Source organism: Bos grunniens, chromosome 19 (genome assembly GCF_055505025.1).
Source record: "Bos grunniens cultivar Pamir isolate PY7600 chromosome 19, Bosgru_T2T1.0, whole genome shotgun sequence".
NCBI lineage: Eukaryota > Metazoa > Chordata > Mammalia > Artiodactyla > Bovidae > Bos > Bos grunniens.
The window spans coordinates 11,791,459-11,809,516 of NC_141183.1; the positions used below are offsets into that span (position 1 = coordinate 11,791,459).

Below are 18,058 nucleotides of genomic sequence, written 5' to 3' on the forward strand. Positions count from 1 at the left end.
TCCCCCACCCTCGGACTCGGACCAGGAGAATTGGCCTGTTTGTCTTTCTCCTGGTGTCACCTAGCCCGAGGCGCAGGGCCCACAGGGGCAACGGGAAGGGATACCTGCCCCTTGGTCCCTCCTCATGGGAGGCCACTCTGTTCCCTGGTGTCACTCTGGGCTCCGTGCCCAAGACACACTTGTCACTTTTTTCTAATGCTGGTGACTTCCCCGGAAGCTGGCGAAGGCTGAGAACCTCCGTTTTGCTACTGGGCAGCCCAGGTGCCTTGGTCCCTAAGGCCAGGTCCTCTCGTGTGCGCCCTCCTGGGGAGGCTGTGGCGAGCTTGGCCACTCCCTGCCCTGGGGGACCTTGGCCCGTGTCCCCACTGGAGGTTGTTGGGCTGAGAATGCGCATGTCGGATGGGTGCTCTTGTCTGTGGGGCATCTCTTGGACATGGGGGCGGGGAGCCTGGGGCCGTTACAGTGAAACCAGCCGCTGTGGAGCACACTTCTTGTTCCTCTGCGGCCTTTGCTGCAGCCACCGGCAGCTTTGACTCTCCCGTCCTCACCGCTCAGGCCGTTTCACGTGGAAGTGGAAGCAGCCACGTCCGCTGTTTCTCAAGTGCAGACCTGTTGTCGTCTTCTCTGTGGCTGGAGCCAAGAAAGCTCCAGCTCAAGACCCGCCTCCTCCAGGAAACCCTCCCAGCACTCTCGGAACTTCCCCAGTTGGCTTCCTTCCTTTGAGGAAGGTCCCCAGGACAGAGGTCCCAGTTATCGTAGGGGGGTACAGGCGGGAGTCACGCAGCGCTGCCCCGAGATGCCAGACTCTCTGTCTCAGGAGGGTGATCCTTCGTGCCCCTCTCACCCCACCCCTCCTTCCACGTGAGCCGGGCCCTCTGCCCAGAGCCTCACGCAGTCAGTGCTCCTTGAGGGGGGCAGCGGCCTCAGGCGAGGACAGCCTCCTTTGAGGAGTGCCGCCAGCTTCCCCCAGCAGAGCATGGATGGTGGCACCCCACTGGGTGTGAGCTGTTGGCTCCAAAGCTAGTGCCTGTTGTACCTGTGACAGAGGTGGGATGTGAGGGTCCAGTGGTCGGCAGTAGTGAGGCAGCAAGGCCCCTCGGGGAGAGTGGATGAGGCACCAGGTGTCCTGGCATCAGCCTCTGCCCTTACGTTGCTAGAATGTGGCTCCTGAGGGAGCCCAGCGCAGGCTGAGTTGCCAGGTGGCACCTGGTTCTATCCTGCCTACCTTGGCGACCCGTCCGGAGAACACCAAGGCCTGTATGGAGAGTGGGACAGCCGGGTTGTGTGGCCAGCCTGCATTGAAGCCAGGACTGGCTCTACCAGGACCCAGAAGACTGGCTCTTAGCCTCCCTCAACCTTCTTCTGTCATCCGTAAAGTGGACTGCAACGCCTATCACCAGTCCATTGAGGACTCAGGGTGATGAGGGTGTAAGGCCACCTCTCCCCAGGCCATAGGTGGAGTCCATTGTGGTCTCGTCCTCTGAGTTTGTCCTTCCAAAGGTTGAGCGTGTAGGGAGGGTGCAGCCTGGCTTGGCCGTGGCACACAAGCAGACACCCACGCGTGCACACACGTGCACACGTGCGCTGGGCACAGGCAGACCCCCGGACCCATCTTCCTAGACTGCATGAGAACTGGAGGGGAAACAGGAGGCACGTCACTTCCCTGTTTCAGCAGAGGAGCTTTGCTCTTTGTTTGTGGCGGTCCTGCCAGGAAAGTTCCGGAGGGGTTTGTCGCCAGGAGCCAGAGCTGAGGGATAAACGGGATTGCCAGGATGGCGAGCAGGGGACCCTGGGCACGGGCAGAGCCAGAGCACAGTCCCTTGGCAGAGCTCCCTCACTCCTCGTGACCCCAAGGTGGAGACGGGGCTGTGCAGCTGCCCTGTGTCCTCACTGGCCGGGCAGACCTGTGACCCAAGTCAGCCAAAACGGGTGTCACTGCACAGGCACTGGGATGCCCAGGAGCCAGCCGGGTAGGAAGGCCGCTGGGGACCTGCCAACGCTGCCCATGCAGCCGGGCCTGGCCCCTCCCACTGATGCCCGTAGAAATGCAGGGCTGGGGTCCCCAGGGCGGGGCGGGGCTGACCCCGCTTTGGAGATTTGCGTTAAGGCCTGGATTCCTGGGACCGCGGGGTGGCAGGTACATGGACTGTGTGACATCTTGGTAAGAGGGCCACCAGGAACTGCGCCAAGCTCGCAAGTGTCTCTGGCAGGGACCCCCTCCTCTCCCTGACCCTTCGGGAGCATGTGTGCAGTGGGGTGGCAATCCCCGTTCCCCGCTGGCCCCTCATAGATCCTGAGCCAGCCAGGGAGGTAAGTGAAAGAAGATGCTGGTTCTGAGCATGGCGCTCAGCCCAGGACCCCTGGGAGGGGGCAGGCCCAGTCACTGTGTGCCACAGCGCCACACTTGAAGGGGTTTGGTTTCACTTGCACAGCACAGGCGTGAGTTTGCAGAAGGCGCTGGTCATTGCTCATGTCGCTGGGTCTCTGTCCTGGCTGCAGGGAAGTGGTCTCGGTGCAGGGCGTCTCCTGAGCTCCCCCGAGTTCCACAACAGGCGTGAGGTTGGCCTCGTGGTACAGAGAGGTGCGTGCGAGGAGGCCGCCCTCCTGGGCTGGGCTTCTGTTGCACACGCCCTTTGGCGTCAGTAAGGAAGCGAGCTCCCTTCTCCAGGCCCGGCCACGTGCTGTGGGTTTGACTCAACTCCCTCCGTCCTTCCAGTGAAGTCCCCCAGAACGACGCCATAGTTCCCTCACTTCCGAGAAAGTAACAGGTAGCGGAGCCCCTGGGCCTCCCTGGCCTGCTCACCGGGCCTCTGTCGGCCTCTGACTTGCCCCTCCGGGGCCCTGCGATGTGTGGAGGGGCTGCCCAGACCCCTAGTTAGGGGAGCGCTCACTTGCAGTTGGGGTGCCAGGGCCCCACTGCAGGTCTCTGAGGGTGGGTTTGGGCCTGTCACGGGCCTGGGGACAGCATGGCCTCCTGGGTCCAAGTGCGTCTGCCCGAGCCCTGGGACAGCCTTGGGCTCAGGCTCTGAGAGAGCCCCCTCTCACAGGAAGGGCCCCACGGGGAGGAGCCCCACCAGAGGGGCCAGGCCCTTCTCAGGCCTCCAGGGTCCTTCCAGACAAGGCGGTCTTGGACCTGACCTGTGTCTGGTGGTCGCAGTTCTGAGCACTCAGTGACCTGGAGGCAGCGGGAGCCCACTCTCCCACCAGGGCGGTGTCTGTGAGGAGCTGGAAGGAAGGACAGTTCTCCGGCCAGGGCGGGAGGGCCTCCTGCTTCCCCAGCCCCATAGCGTTCACGTCTCTGCCCCTGCCTCAGGCAGGCGAGTCAGCGGCACCCATGTGACCAGGCAGTGCCCTGCCCAGGTGGCCTGGCCGGCACTGCAGCGCCCCTCCTGCCCTGCCCCCTCACACCCACATTCCCCGTGCATGAGCTCAGCTGCTGCACTGAGGAAGCGAAACCTGGCCGCTGTGCCCGCGTGTCACTGGCGGGTGTGGGCGGCTGCTGCGGTGGCCCCTCTTTTGGCCTGGGCAGCCGCAGGCTGTTTGCTGCCATCACGCAGGGTGTGTGGGGCTCCGGGTGGGAGCTGCGGAGCCTCCTCTTCTGCCCTGGGGGTGGTCCTAGAGCTCTGCGCCCCAGGTTGGCTCTCACAGGCCCCCACCCGGGGTCCCTGTCTCAGCCCCGTGCCTATCACTGCAGTGAGACACACATCTTACACTGAAACTGCACACATACACGTGTGCATGTCTGGAGCACAGAATCGGGGTCAGAAGCTACCCTCACCGGGTCTATACTCTGCTTCAGGTCCGTTTCTTTTGAACAGGCAAACACATGCACCCGCCAGCACTTCTCTGCCCCAACACAGGTTTGGGTGGTGTTGAGCAGCGAGGCAGAGGGCTCAGCCAGCCTGTGTGTGCACCCTCGGCAGACAGTCTAACCTGGGGCCCCTCTGCAGCCTTCCTGGACGCCAGTCCGTCATCCACTGCCTGTTACCTGACACCCTGCCCTGACTCCCAGGCCCTCCTCGGGTTGGATGAATCTAGACTCAGGTTCTCCCCCAGAGTGGTCTCCAGACCACTGAGCTCCGTGGCTCGTTGTGATGGGGCCCGCTTTCCACTGAACCTTCACCTCTTAGGTTTCTGAGCAGCTCTGAGGGGTCGCCTGCGTCTGAGCAGTCTTGGCTATGATCTGGTCTCCTTGGAGCAGCCAGGGGGTACATTTCCTTTTGAAATGTATTGGATAGACCCTTGGCTTCCCATCCTGCTTGGGGAAAGCGGCGTCCCCACCACGGGTTGTGAGGCGGGGGGTTGGCCATTACTGCACCACTTCTGCCTGTTCTTCCCTCCCACCACCCTTTCCCCGGCTCCTGCCATCCTGTGCCTCACCCCAGCAGGCCCTAGCCTCGGGGCCTTTGCATGCTCCTGCCTGAAGCCCTCCTCTCTCAACAACATGCTTCTCTCCCCTGTGTCCCCTCCGGCTGAGCTGAGTCCTCTCCTGTTCTCTGGGCATGGGATCCTGCCCATATGTGACGTGGGCCTGTCTCCCCTCCCAGGACTTTGTCCTCTGGGGTCACTGCCACGTCCCCTGTGTGCCTCAGCCCTGGTGCAGCACATGGCAGGTGCCCACCCCTTTGCCATGTCCAGAAAGGAAGGTGCACCTGCCCTGTGAATTGGGGCACACATCGGGTGTGACCCCACAGCTCTTCTTGGAATCTGTGTTCGTCCCACTAAGGGCCAGGAGCACGGAGGAGAGCAGGGCTGGGACTGCCCGTGTGCCAGGTGAGCAGGGGCTAGCACTGCCCATGTTCATGCAGAAGCACCTGGGCCTCCATGGTCTGCCCACAGGGCCAGGCGACTTCCCTTCCCTGGCGGCGTTTGTCTCTTACCCTCAGCAAAGATCAGACGCACATCATGATAACTGACCCGGAGATGTGGGATGTGGCTGAGACGGGGTTTTCCCTTGTGGTGTTCTTACCGGCGGGGGCTGGCACCCGACCGTCAGGGCACATTACCCAGTGGAGCTCACATTTGGCTGTTGTTTGTATGCGCCTGTTTTTATGCCTTGTAATTAAAACATTTATTTGGCCTTCTCAGTGAAAATCTGATTTCTTCAATCTAAGAACTGGTGCTATTGGCACCAAGACTTGAGTCCATCGGGTGCGCGGATCCAGAGCTGCTGGCTTATTCATCGTGCCGTGTTTGCAATCAGGCTGAGCATTGCTCTAATCAGAGCTGATGTTTGGTAATTGATGTGTTGAGTGAAGATCGTGGTGGGAGGGGGCTCCAGGCGGCGATGAGCCTTTTGTGTGTGGCCTGCTGGGGGGCCTTCCTCACTGACTCAGCCCTGCCAGACGGGGTAATGGCTCCTCAGCGCAGCGTGTCTGAGCGCCGCTATATGCCAGGCGCGGCCCCACGCGTCCTGTGCATGCTCACTTGTTTGATCTGCCAGGCCCCGACAGAGCAGGTTCTGGCCTTTCCCCCACTGTACATGTGTTGGTACTGAGGCTCTGGAACATCACTTGCCAGAGGACATTCACCAGGGACCGAGCTGTGGTTTGGACCCGAAGCCCGGCTGTGGCTTCATGGGCTTGACCCATGTGTGATGCCTGCATGACTTTTCCCTCACCATTCAGGCCTCCAAGCAGCCAGGTGCCTTGCCCCTAATGCTGTTCTCTGCTCTCTTCCAGACCATCATGGAGCAGTTCAACCCCAGCCTGCGGAACTTCATCGCCATGGGCAAGAACTACGAGAAGGCACTGGCAGGTGAGGCTGGGGTCCCTGGCCTGCGGGTGGGAGTGAGGATGCCCGAGCAGGTAGACTGCTTCACGGGCCCTGATGAGGGAGGGACGAAGGTGTTTCCAGAAGCCCAATGTGGCTGAGCGCGGGTGTGGGCCGTAGGTGCCGCACCACGGAGGCCTGTGATGCTCTGTGCACACCGTGGGCGTGGGGCCAACTCTGCAAGTGGGCAGGTCAGCCAGCGCATTTCAGGCTGATGGCAGTTCATTTTCTGAAAGGAACAACCAAGGACATGTCTCACCCCTGTGGGCATTCTCTCGGAGCGACGTCACTTCACTCTCAGCCACACAGGTCAACGGCCTTCAGGGAACCTATCACGGCCCGCCTGGGGGCTCCTGCTCACACGCCCTGGCTGCTTGGATGTGAGGCACATGCCTCCTTCTGGGCCGCTCCTCCCATCCTCACCAGGGGACCCCCCATGAGTTCTGCGTGGACTGGGGCGGGAGGAGGTCTGAAGGTGTCCTCCCCTCCATTTTCCTGGACCTCCCCAAAGTATGGAGCCCCTCAACAGACCTCGGCCCCTCCAAGGCTAAGCCAGGACCCACTAGGCTTTCCTGTTGTTTCTTCCAGGGAGCCCACTCTGCTCAGCAGCGGGCACTTCAGCCCCTGGGGCATGGGGCCCACACGAGCTCCCGGGCTGCAGAGCAGACTGCGTGTACTTAATTGAAAACTACCAAAATAAAATTTGATCAAGAGCCCAGTTATAAGCCCCTAACTGGGTTCTGGAGAAAGCGGATTAGAAACTGTAGGTATGGTGGATGCTCCCCATGGCCCCACTCTGGAGGTGCCCTCGTCCTCCTTGCAGCCTGAAGGGTGGTGTGGGGGTGCTCGTCCGATGAAGGGGTTTGTGGGCACACCCAAGGTTTTGAAGAGTCTCTGAGTTCCTGAAGGAAGCTCTGCCCCAGGCAGCGGCCCCCGGGCTTGGTCCCAGGAAGTCAGCTGGCCTGGAGCTTGCCGTCCAAATCCCCCGCAAAGTCAGGTCCGCCTCTGGTTTGAGCAGAAGTTGCCGTGGGAAGTGGTGTGTGAGGCCCCACCCCCCACCCCCAGCCGTGCTGCCTTTAGCCTGATTTGAGTGTGTGACTCACTCCCACTTGCACGGCTCAACTCTGAGACAGAGGACATTGTCAGAGTCCTCCTCAGCCCAGGCTGGCTGTGGGGGGGTCTTCCTGTTGAACCAACTTCGCAGGTCTCCAGCCGGAGGTCGGTGCTCGTCTCGTCAGGGACACCAGGCCTCGTGGTCAGGGCGCACCCTGTAATTTGACTGGATTAGCCCTGGACCTGAGTGGTACACTGTGTCCTTAGAGAAGGTGCTCTCAGCATTGGGACAAGAGGACATCAACAAGAGACGGGCGGAGGTCCTGCCCCGGCTGGAGCCTGCTGGGCGCAGGAGAGCCGGCTGCGTGGCAGGCGGGCAGGGCGGTTGAGTAGGTGCCGCAGGTGGTAATTTCCTCGCGAGGGAAGTAACCACCCCCTCCTCTCCTCTCTCAGGTGTGACGTATGCTGCCAAAGGCTATTTTGACGCCCTGGTGAAGATGGGCGAGCTGGCGAGCGAGAGCCAGGGCTCCAAAGAACTCGGTAAGACTCTGAACCGTGGCAGAGACCCCGGAGGTCCTGAAGTTGGATGTCCCCAGGCAGATCGGGGACCTGCCCTGTGTCTGGCCCTTCTTTCAATTGGGATCGTGTCTTCCCTGTCCAGTAAGAAAAGACTTCCTAAACTGATAGACAGACTGTTGTCCTCGGAGCTAGTGAGGGCTGTGGGGTGCATAGGGTGCACCAGGCGGCTCCAGGTCCCCTTAGAAGCGTGGTGTGGGGACGAGGGGACAGGCAGATCCACGTTTATAGGTGTTTGTGGCAAAACTTGAATTGGCTGGCATAGGGGAGCCATGTGAAAAGGTGGATTCAGATGATGGCCTTTGATGGTGTGGGGAAACATTTCTGGTATAAAAATGAGCAAGAAAAGATACAAACCCGTGGCATAGTATGACCAGATTTTGTAAAAATACCCTGGGAGCACGCTTATTTCATGATGGAGACCACAGAAGCTTAACAGGTGGAGTTTCTGGGTGGGGTTCTTTTCTTCCACTTTTTCTGTGTTTGACACATTTCCGACAGCAGCTCACATTTCTTTTATAATCGAGGCACACAGTGTGGAATGTAAAGAGCCGTGGGCTCCTTGGCGCAACCCCAGGTTCTTGGCAGGTGGGAGGGCATCTGGTCTCTCTGTGTGCCTATTCATTCTGGCTCCCAGAGGTGCCTGTGTCCTGCCCACTGCGTGGTCTTTAGCAGAACCCGCCCACTCTCGCCAGCAGCCCACCTTCAAACTTCTCACACCATCCTGCCTTGAAAGCTGGGCCGGTCCACCACAGGGCTTTGTGGTGCCCTCCGCCACTCCCTTGTCTGAGGACACGGTGGCCCGGCTGACCCCACTGTCCCAGCCCTGAGCCAGCACCGTCCCTGGCAGGCCTGCCAGGTGTGCTGGTGTGTTGACTGCCACCCTGGCAGAGCAACAGCAGCATCTGGGTTTCCCTGAGGCCAGTGTAAAAACCAAAGCAACTACAGGACCTTCCTGGGCTGGGAGCAGGGGCTGGTGACTGTGGAGACGAGGGCAGGCAGCATGAGTGACCGGGGCCAGACTCCTCACAGAGGCCGGGCTCTGCTCACATGGCTGTGGGACTTTCTTCAGTGTCCAGAGAGCTGGCTGGTATCCAGCTCTGTGGCTCTAGGTGGTGGCGGTTCAGTTGATAAGTCGTGTTCGACTCTTGAGACCCCATGAACTATATAGCCTGCCAGGCTCTTCTGTCCCTGGGACTCTCCAGGCAAGAGTACTGAAGTGGGTTGCTATTTTCTTCTCCAGGAGATCCTCCTGACCCAGGGATCAAAGTGGGGTCTCCTGCATTGCAGGCGTATTCTTTACCAACTAAGCCAACAGGGAAGACCTCTGTAGCTCTAGAGGGACTCTCGTGGCCTCTTGAGGACACTGAACCAACCTGCCCTGGACGTCAGGCCAGGGCACCACTGGTGGGCAGGCCTGCAGGCTGGGCCTGGCTGGTGATGTGTTGGGTGTTTGGGTGGATGGGGGCCTGAACTCCTGGGAGGCCCAGGAGCACCAGGCAGGGCCCACAGGTGGCCTCTGAGCTCCTGGGCCTCCCAGCTGTGGCTCCTCAGAGGAAGTTCGGGTGTTGTGTGTGAGCCTGTGTGTTTGTACACGACTCCTGTCTGTGAGAGGGGCACTTTTCTTATCATGGTTGATTGTGGCAGGCGGGGGGAGACATGTGTCTTCTCCCTGTGGTCACACACATGTGCGGAAGGAGAGGATCTGCCATGGGGAGATCAAGTCCCACGTGGCCGCATAGTGAGGGTGAACATGTGCGAATCTATATGCGATTCTCGAATTTCCCGAAGTCGAAGTCCTTGGGGGTTGTACAGCAGGCCCGGGGAGCGGATGGCAGGCTCCTGCCGTGAAGTCTGCTCGTGGAGGGGGCGGAGCCACACTGGGCACTGCGGGAGGGGCGTCCCTCCTCCCACCACTCAATTTGCTTTTTGGGCTCCAGCCTGAATCCTGGAACTTCTGGTTTACTTGTGGGTTTTTGAAATCTCTCCAGGGGCTTGTGGTGCGTGGGGCCCATCACCAAATGGGAGTTCCCGCTGTGTGCGTGCAGGGAGGCACCAGCCAAGGAGAGGCCCTGTTTCCTCCACTCGTGACAGTTCTAACACCAGATGTGGGTTTTCCAGCACCAGCGAGCCTTCCAGTGTCTGAGGACCCCGCTGGGGGTCGCACAGCTCAGCTCACTTCCGACACCGTCTCCCCAGTGTCGGTGCAGACCCTTGTCCCAAAAGACTGCTCCCCCCCATTCCCCCAGAGGCCAGCACGAGTGGAGGGTCCCCGGCTCCCCACACTTCTGTCCAATTTGGCTACGAATGGGCTTCCCACCACTCCCTCCTCAGGTCTGGCTCTGTGCTGGAACAGCTCACAGAACTCAGGGGCAGGCTTACTGTCTTAAGGGTATCATGAAGGACCCAGGTGAGCGGCCAGAGGAGCAGATGCCCAGGGCGAGGTCTGGGAGGGTGCCAAGCGCAGGAGCTTTGTCCCTGTGGAGTTGGGGTACCCTACCCTCCCAGTACATAGGTGTGTCCACCACCCTGGAAGCTCTCCAAACCCCGTGTTTAAGGAGTTTCCAGGCATGAGCAGTTGTTAGCTCAGCCTGTAGCCCCTGTCCCAGAGGATGGGGTGGGGCCTCTACTTCTGACTCTGGCTGGGTCTTTCTGGTGACGAGCCCCCATCCAGGAGCCCAGGCAGAGTTGCCTCTGGAACAAAGGACGTTGCTCTCACCAGGAGATAACAGGATTAGGAGCTCTATATCAGGAAGTTGTTGGGGGCGGGGGGAGGCAGAGACCAGCGTGCCTTTCTTCTCACATCATCGCTCAATTTTTTCTTTAGGTAACAGCTTTATCAGGACATAATTCACGTGCCATACAGTTACCATTGAAAGTGTTCAACTCTGTGCTTTTTAGTATATTCAGGGAGGTGTGCACCCATCACAACTGTCTCATCCCCAAACTTTTCTTCATCCCAGAAATGCAGGCCGTCTTCGTTAGCGTCACTCCGCTCTCCCAGCCCCTGGAAGCCGCTGACCTGCTGTCTGTGTCCGTGGCTTTACCTGGACGCTTCATACAGAAGAAAGCGGGCACTGACCCGTGGCGACCCTTTTGTTTCCAGCTTCTTTCAGTTGACGAACGTGTCTTCAAAGTGCATCCGTGTTGTAGCGTGTGTCAGCTCTACTCTTTATGGCTGAATAAGATTCCCTTGTCCACACAAGGGAATGTCATTCCATTCCCCAGCTGATGCACATCAGGGCTGTTTCCACATTTTGACCAGTTTCAATGCTGTTGGTGTCAGCAGTCGACACAAACGTCTGTGTGGACACTTCATGTATCCCTGGAAGGGGAACTGCTGAGTCACACGGTTGGGGTTGAATTTTTATTAAAGCAGCACACACCCGGGTTTAAAAACAAGTCCCCCGCCCCCCACACGCCTGAGGCCCACTTCCCAGCCGTGCGTGTTCTCTGCCTGTGTTTGCTTCCATACGTGTAAACAGGCAAGTTTGTGCTGTTTCTTCTGTTTAATTTTGGACATTTTTAAATGAATCTTTCTAGAGGATTTGGATTTAGCATTTTTATGTTGCTTCTCTCTCCCCACCCAAGAGAACAATGACGACTTTTGCTTTAATCAGTGCCCAATATAGCCTTTGTACGGTGCTGGCGGGAATCCTCAGCTCAGAACAGTCAGCTCACAGCACAGCGGACAGCAGGTCTGAAATGGAAGCGTGATGAGACAGACGTGAGCGCACATGTGCCCAGGTAGCGCACACCTGCCCAGGTAGCGATCAGCCCCGGAGAACACCTCCTGCCTCTCTCACTCCAAGCCCACCCCATTCCAGACAACCACTGCCGTGCGTTCTGCCCTGAGACTTGGCGCGCATTTGCTGGAGTCTCTCTAAATTGACTCGCGAAGGGTGTGCTGTGCTCTCTGTTTGGCCTCTTTTATCTCATGATTGTTTTGAAAGTCATCCCAGTGTGACACATACCTCCAGACCATCCTGCCTTCACGACGAGTAGTTTCCGCTGTGTGGACATGCCCTATTGTTTATATGTTCTTCTGCTGATGGACATTTGGCTTGTTTCCAGTTTGGGGCATTTCCGCATCCGCATTTCTCTAATGAACTAATGATGTCGGGCATCTTTTCATGTGCTGTATGCTGTTTATCTTTGGTGAAGTGTCTCTTCAGGTCTTTGTCCCCTTTTTTTGGTTGGGTTTTTGTCTTCTGATTGAGTTGTGAAAGTTCTCTCTGTATTCTAGGTAGAAGTGCTCTGTCAGATACACACTTTGCAAATATTGTCTCCCAGACTCATTGGCCTTTCATTTTTGTCACAGTGGTTTTAGAACAGAAATGTTTAGTTTTAATGAAGTCCAGTTGAGTGATATTTTTTTTTTCCCTGAACTGTGGTCCATAGGTTTTCATTACTATTTTGACAGCTTTGTTTTTCCTAGAGGTAATAATTGCCTGCCTTGATTTGCATAGTTGTCAGTTTGCTATCATGAACTCAGTCCCAAACCCGAGACTGCACTCTGGGGTTCCTCCCAGCTGGCGGTGGTCCCGTTAACCTGGCTGCTTCTCCCCATCTTAGAACCTGCCTCCTGAAGCCCCGCACCCCCCCGGGCCAGTGGCTGGGCTGTGCATGCATGGGACACCCTTCTCCCACCTGGGACTGTATTTTCTGCATCCTGGGTCCTGTCTTACTCCCTCAATTAGGGCGACCATCCTTCTTTTTAGTGGTTCCTCAGCAGGAAAAGGGGAAACATATTTCTGAACGCATGTCTGTCTATAGATGTTTCTGTCTCACGCTGATGGCTTAGAATTCCAGGTGGAAGTTCACACCCCTCAGAGTTGGAAGGCATCGCTTCCTTTCTTCTGACTCCCGGTGTTGCTGTCCTCAGTGCCTTGGTGGCTTTTTTTTTTTTTTTTCACGTGAGTTTTCTGTTTTTCCTCTCCTGGAAGCTTTTGAGGTCCTTATCCTTGGGTAGGTGCTGTGAAATTTCCAGACATCGGCTCCAGTGTGTATGTTGAGGGAGGGCCCCAGGGGGCCTGGAGAACGAAGCATCCCAAGGGTGGAGGAGGCATGCGGCCTCCTGGGGCCACGGGAGGGATAACGGGCCGGAGTTAAGCTGCAGCCCCGACCTGAGGACAGCGAGGGCACCGGGACGGGTGGAGGCAGGAGCAAGGGTACGTCCACCAGTGCAGGGTGGACGAGCAGGAGGCATCCTGGGAGAAGCGGGAAAGCCTGGAGCCAAGGAGGGGAGCAAGGCTGAGGGTGGCGTGGGGCTTCGCCCTTGGGACTCCGGGTTTGTGCAGCCTGCTTGTCTCTGCGCTGGGATCCACCTGTTGGCAGCAGCAGGCGCTGCACTTTCACGGCTGAGGAACATTCCATGAACGTGTGACGAACACCGTGTGTTTCTTGGTCCTTTCGTTCAGCGCCCAGCTTATTCCCTGGAATGGCGGGTGGAGGGGTTGCCGCTCTGAACGAGCCAGTCCTTGGGACCGTCATGCCAACCAAGCCCACCACAGGTGACCTCTACACAGTTCCACAACAGCCACGTCCTGGGTCTCTCCTTCCTGGCCTTGCCGTCCTCCCACATGACCCATGTGATGATGCACAGTGCTCCCATCTGAGTGAGGCTGGGCACCGCTGCCTTCTCCTCCTGTGCCCCTGTGCCCTCCTCTGGGTGGGCGAGTCCTGCCCTGAAGGCCACCCCACTCCCAGGTGCCAAGGCAGCAGCTCTGGTCCACCTGGCTCCTGAACGGGAGAGGAAGACCAACCCAGGGCCAGCCTCTTGGACACAGCAGAAGGACAGTTCGCACCTGGTTACAGCTCGGGGTGTGCTGGGCACCATGTACCAGGGGTGGGCGATCCAGCCCAGGGGGTGCCTACACTGGGGCTGCCCTGCAGTGACCTACTGAGAAAGCCAAGGACTCCAGGTCCTTCTGCGCTGCTTGCTTCTGCTCCTTGCTTGAAGACTCTGGTAGAAATGGTAGAGATTTTCAAATTTGGGACCTTTGCTCGTGGCTGTAATGTGGCAGGGATGGGGTACGCTAGTGCATTTTGGCCACTGTCCGACAGTGAAACTGTCGCTTAGGAAACATTCTCTTGGCAGCTCCTTGGTCCCATTGGCTCTGCCTATGGCCCTGGGCATCTGCATGAGCTCCCCCTCCCCCAGTGCTGATCAGGACCCCAGGGAGGGGGACCTCTGCTGATGGCCGAATGATCCTGAATCTTGGACGTTCATCGACAGGCTGTTTGGTCTGGCACGTGGCCCATGTTTATAGATGTCTATAACATTTAAAGAGAACTTATATTCCCTGACTATTCTCTGATTCTGGGTGCAAGGTTCCTAACTGTTCAGATCTTCAGTAATTCCACTTCCTAATTAGTAAGTAAAAGAGGTGTCCCTCTTACTCCCTGGGATGGTGGGCTCCTTGGTTTCTCTGTGTGGTTTTTGTGTTACTCAGCGCGTAAATTGCGAGTTGCACGCAGTCGCGTTTTCCTGATGAGCTGAACTTTGTGAGGGGACCCCTGTCCCCACCAGTCCTGTTTTCAGTCTGTTTTGTTTCATGCCGAGTTCATTTTCCTCCGCCCTTCCTGTCTGCAACCCTGGGGAAAAGCTCAGTTTCTGACCACGTTCTTCTCAACAGACCTTCCTCCCCTGGGTGGGAGGGAAGAGGTGTGGAACCTCTGCTTTCCCAGGGACGAACCAGAGCCCACAAGGGGCGAGTGCCTCCGGGGAAGCGGCGCTCCAGCCGAGCTGTGGTGGCGGCCTGGAGGGAGCTCTGTTCACACTGGCGGCATCCCGGGCTGGGCGCTGGGTTCCTGACCAGAAACATCATCTTGACGGGGCTTTGTCTGCCTTCTCATGGCCCGCTTCCCGCCGGGGTTCCTCTGGGTGTGGCCCCTGGCGGCTGTGGGGTCAGGGATTGCCAACCAAGCAGTGGCAGACACCCTGGCCACTCCCCGGTCACCCTCCTTCTCAATCCCTGCCCCGTTCTTCCGGTTCTTCCTGCCTTTTCTTTCCCACGAAGGGCAGGAGCCCTTTTCTTTCCCACGTAGGGCTCAGGCTCTGCTCCCGGGGCTGGCAGCCTGCTAAGATGGTGTGGGATTCAGCCATGCCGACCCTGAGTGGACCGAACCCCCTCATCTTCCTGCAAGCCCTGTGCCCTGTCCTTCCTGAGTAGAGTAAGGATCTTGAGCAGCCCAGTGCCCCCAACACTTCCATCGCAGTGTACTCCCTGGAGCTGGACCTCTCATTGCCGGGGCAGAGGCTTCCGCTGTGCAATCTCCTGCTGTAAGCAAGGCTGAGGCCCGTGGAGGTCAGAGGTCAGAGCCCAGTCCCTGTGCTGCAGCCGAGCAGCGGGCAGCTGTCCCTTTGTTCCCCTTCCCTGTGGAGAGCGAGTGGCTGCTCCACCTTTGGTCCAACGGCCGGGAAGGTGGTCTGAGGCTGCAACCGCAGACCTCACAACGGAGACGGCCTCTCATCCTCGCTCCGCTCGGCTCTGGATCGGCTTTGATAGGCAGGCGGCTTAGCCAGGGTGCCAGGACAGCCACCTTTCCCATCGCCTCACCTCCCTCTTGTCCCCCGCTGGCAGCCACCCACACTTTCAGTTGGCATGTCCCTGGACTGCCACCCTCCCTGCTCTGTCCGGGCATGCCCAGGACCTCCCGCGGCGGGGGATGACGTCTTTGATCTGTGTACTTGGGTCCAAGACCCCATCTGCTCCCTCTCCTCATGGCTTTCGGCAGCTCAGGGCGGAAGGCGTATGCTGTCTGGGTTCAAGGCTCTAAACCAGTCCCCGGTGTGTGCAAACCTGTGCCTTCCCCAGGCCAGGGAGCCAAGAGGGTGACCCCAATCATGGCACTCCGTGGAGGCTCACGCTCCAAGTTCATAGACCACGAATTTGCGGCGTTGCTGAGATCTAAGAGTAAAAACATTCATTTCTCCTGCTTCTCCATCTGCCTGGAGGCTGCAGGGTAGAGGGGGCAGGCATCCCCTTGCTGGTCCCACCCCTCCAACACGGGCGGCCTGAGATGCCAGCGTGGTGGGGAGACTGAGGCAGAGCGCGGGTCTGTGCTCCGGTGTGGGCTCGGGGAGGTCAGGTCTCCGGGTCAACTCCTTTAGCCCTGGAGGTGGCCAGTGCAGGAGCCATCCCACCCTAGGTACTGTCGGCAGTGCCGTTTCCCCTCCAGGCTCTCCCACTGCCTTTAAGTAACAGGGCACCTCAATCATGTCAAAGCAGAGAGAGCAGGTGGGGACCCCCCAGTGCCTGTCCCCTGCTGGCAGAGACCAGGTATGGCGTCTCACCCGTGCCCTGTGACTACTGCCCTGGGGTGAGCACAGTGGCCCCTCCTCACTTCTCCACCCAGCCTCCGTGCGAGCTGTCCCTAAGCCCTGCTGCAAGCGCAGGTCCCCCAGTCCAGGCAGTGGGCAGGCTGGCCTCCGGGCCCTCTGTTCCACCCTCACGTCCACTTGTGCAGAATCAGCGTCTGTCCTGCTTGCTGGTTTCTTCCCCAGTGTTGGCTCCTGGGGGTGCCACTGCGGATCGTGATCTGGTTCTTTGTGCAGGCGAGGCCGCCGTCCCATCCCCCTGACAGCCATGCCACCATGTACAGTAGCCCCCAGGGAGCTGGCACACCTGAGCACGTCCTGCCCACTGGGCAGCCGTCTGCAGCCAGGCCCCTGGCTCTGCTCCCCAAAGCAACTGTGCAGAGTGGGGCCGAGCCCAGCATGGGCGGGAGTGGGACGTGGAGGCCAGGGTCCCCGTGCGCCCGGGCTCTGGGCACAGGGTGCACACGTGGGCAGGTGGCTCAGCTGCTCTGTGCTGGAATCGTTCATGTGAGACGGGCTCAGCTAGCTCCTCTGGCTGTGCAGGAGGCTAAAGTGACACCCCCCACAAGCACTCTAGGCTTTCCTGGCTGTCAGTGCTGACATGAGGCCGTCATTTGCAGCAAAGGGCCCAGCCTGCCCGGAGCCCTGTTTCCTCAGCGTGTGGCTGAGTTTCACAGCAGACCCATCCGTCCAGAGCCACTGTCTGGGCCTGTGCTCAGAGCCTCAGCCTGGCCATCTTGTCCGTCTGTGCAGCTGAAGGCCAGCGACTGAGCAGCTGTTTTGTTTGGCCCTCACCATCTCCTGAGGCCTCTGTTGTGTTCTCTGCCTTTGAAGAGCCCGCTTGTTTGTGAACCCAGGCATGTTCATGCTTGCAGGCGCCCTGAGTACCCAGATCTGTCCTGATGCCCAGGAGAGGGCAGGAGCTCCCTGCTGGGCGGGGCCTCAGGGCGGGAGGCGGCTCCCCTGCCCCTGAAACTGGGCCAGGTTTGGTAGTGAGTCACTGGATTAAGGTGTGGTCTGAGCACTCCTCTGAGTGTTTGGCTGCTGTCCATGCCTGGCTGCCCGAGTGAAGAACAGAGGGAGGCCATCCCATGCCACCTTTGGAGACTTGCCCTGTGGGACCCAGCTACCTCTTCTGGTTCCTGCCGATGCCGCCGACTTGCCCACAACTGCCTCATGCTTAGCAGCGTGAGGTGGCCAGTCCCTGCGCGTGGGTCATTGCAGTGCAGGGGCCACATGGCCCCAAGGACCTTCTCAACTGTTGCCGGGTGATTCCGTTCACAGAGATGGTTCTCAGATGGCACCACAGGCCATCCACAGGCTGGGAGCTGCCCGCCAGGTTGGCTCCTGTGCCCTCCGGGAGGCTGTCAGGCTACGTCATGGTCCCTTCCACGTCAGGCAGAGCCGGCCACACCTGGCCGGGGAGCCCGAATGTGTCCCAGCCTCCCCTGCAGATGGCTGACAGTCTGTCACGTCTACCTGCTGTCAGACCCTAACAGCAGGACCTGACTGTGCCTGCTGGACCCTCCTGACAAGACGCCGCTCGGAGGACTTATTAGACCCCGCAGTGGGAGCTGTGTTCATTTCACATCCCTGAGGGTCCCCACTCGGGACCGTGTCACCCCACACTATGGTCCCATGCTGGCCACAGGCCTCTGTGCAGGACGGCGTCCCCAGGCCATCCTGGAGTGGACTTCTCACCTGCATCCTGCCTTCACCTCCCCTTCACAGCTGAAACGCCACAGCACATGGAGGAGCTGTCCCTTAGCTCCCAGGAGGAGTGGCTGGCACACAGACAATCACTGGAGCCCCAGGACCAGGGTCTCTGCTCTCTTAGCCTCCTTCAGGCCTCTTGACACCAGGCAGGACTTTGGCGGCCTCTCTGTCTCCGAGTTTGGCTTTGTGTGGATGCTAGACAGATCAGAGGGGCTGAGCAGGGATGGGGAGCTGCAGTCTGAGGGGTCCCCCTCAGGGCCCCCTGGACTTGCATACCTGGTGTCAAGGGCTGGGGGCTCCAGTGTATCCACTTTGCCCGCCCTGGTGAGAGCCTTATGGGGCTGGCTCAAGCCTGTGTCGGGAGGGATTAACAACATCTTAATTGGATCTGCCTGTTCTCGGTGGCTTTGGCTGTAGCAGGAGAGATGGCTCAGCATGTTTTCAAGCTTCCTTGGTGTCCGAGGGCCCCCTCTGGGGTGGGGACATCCACAGGGAACAGCAGTGCGTGGCTGGGTCTTCTCCTGAGGGCGGGCAGGGGACCCCAGGCCCTCTGACCTGGTTCCTGGGGGTCCTGCTGGGGAGGAGGGGAAGGGGGCCCTCAGCCGTGTTCATGCTGGT

The 18,058-nt window shown here is 59.1% G+C and overlaps 1 protein-coding gene across 6 annotated transcripts in view; it reads left to right on the forward strand.

Annotated features, from left to right (window-relative positions):
• Positions 1–18,058, forward strand: part of BAIAP2 (BAR/IMD domain containing adaptor protein 2) — a 63,589-nt gene that overhangs the window by 8,911 nt on the left and 36,620 nt on the right. For all 6 annotated transcript variants that reach the window (XR_015146853.1, XR_015146854.1, XM_086355302.1 and 3 more), the window contains exons 2-3: positions 5,682–5,757; positions 7,279–7,365. Coding sequence is in view for 4 of the 6 variants with exons in the window: in XM_086355302.1 (XP_086211428.1) it covers positions 5,682–5,757; positions 7,279–7,365 (163 nt within the window). In the remaining 2 variants the exon portion in view is untranslated. The remainder of the gene's footprint in view (positions 1–5,681; positions 5,758–7,278; positions 7,366–18,058) is intronic.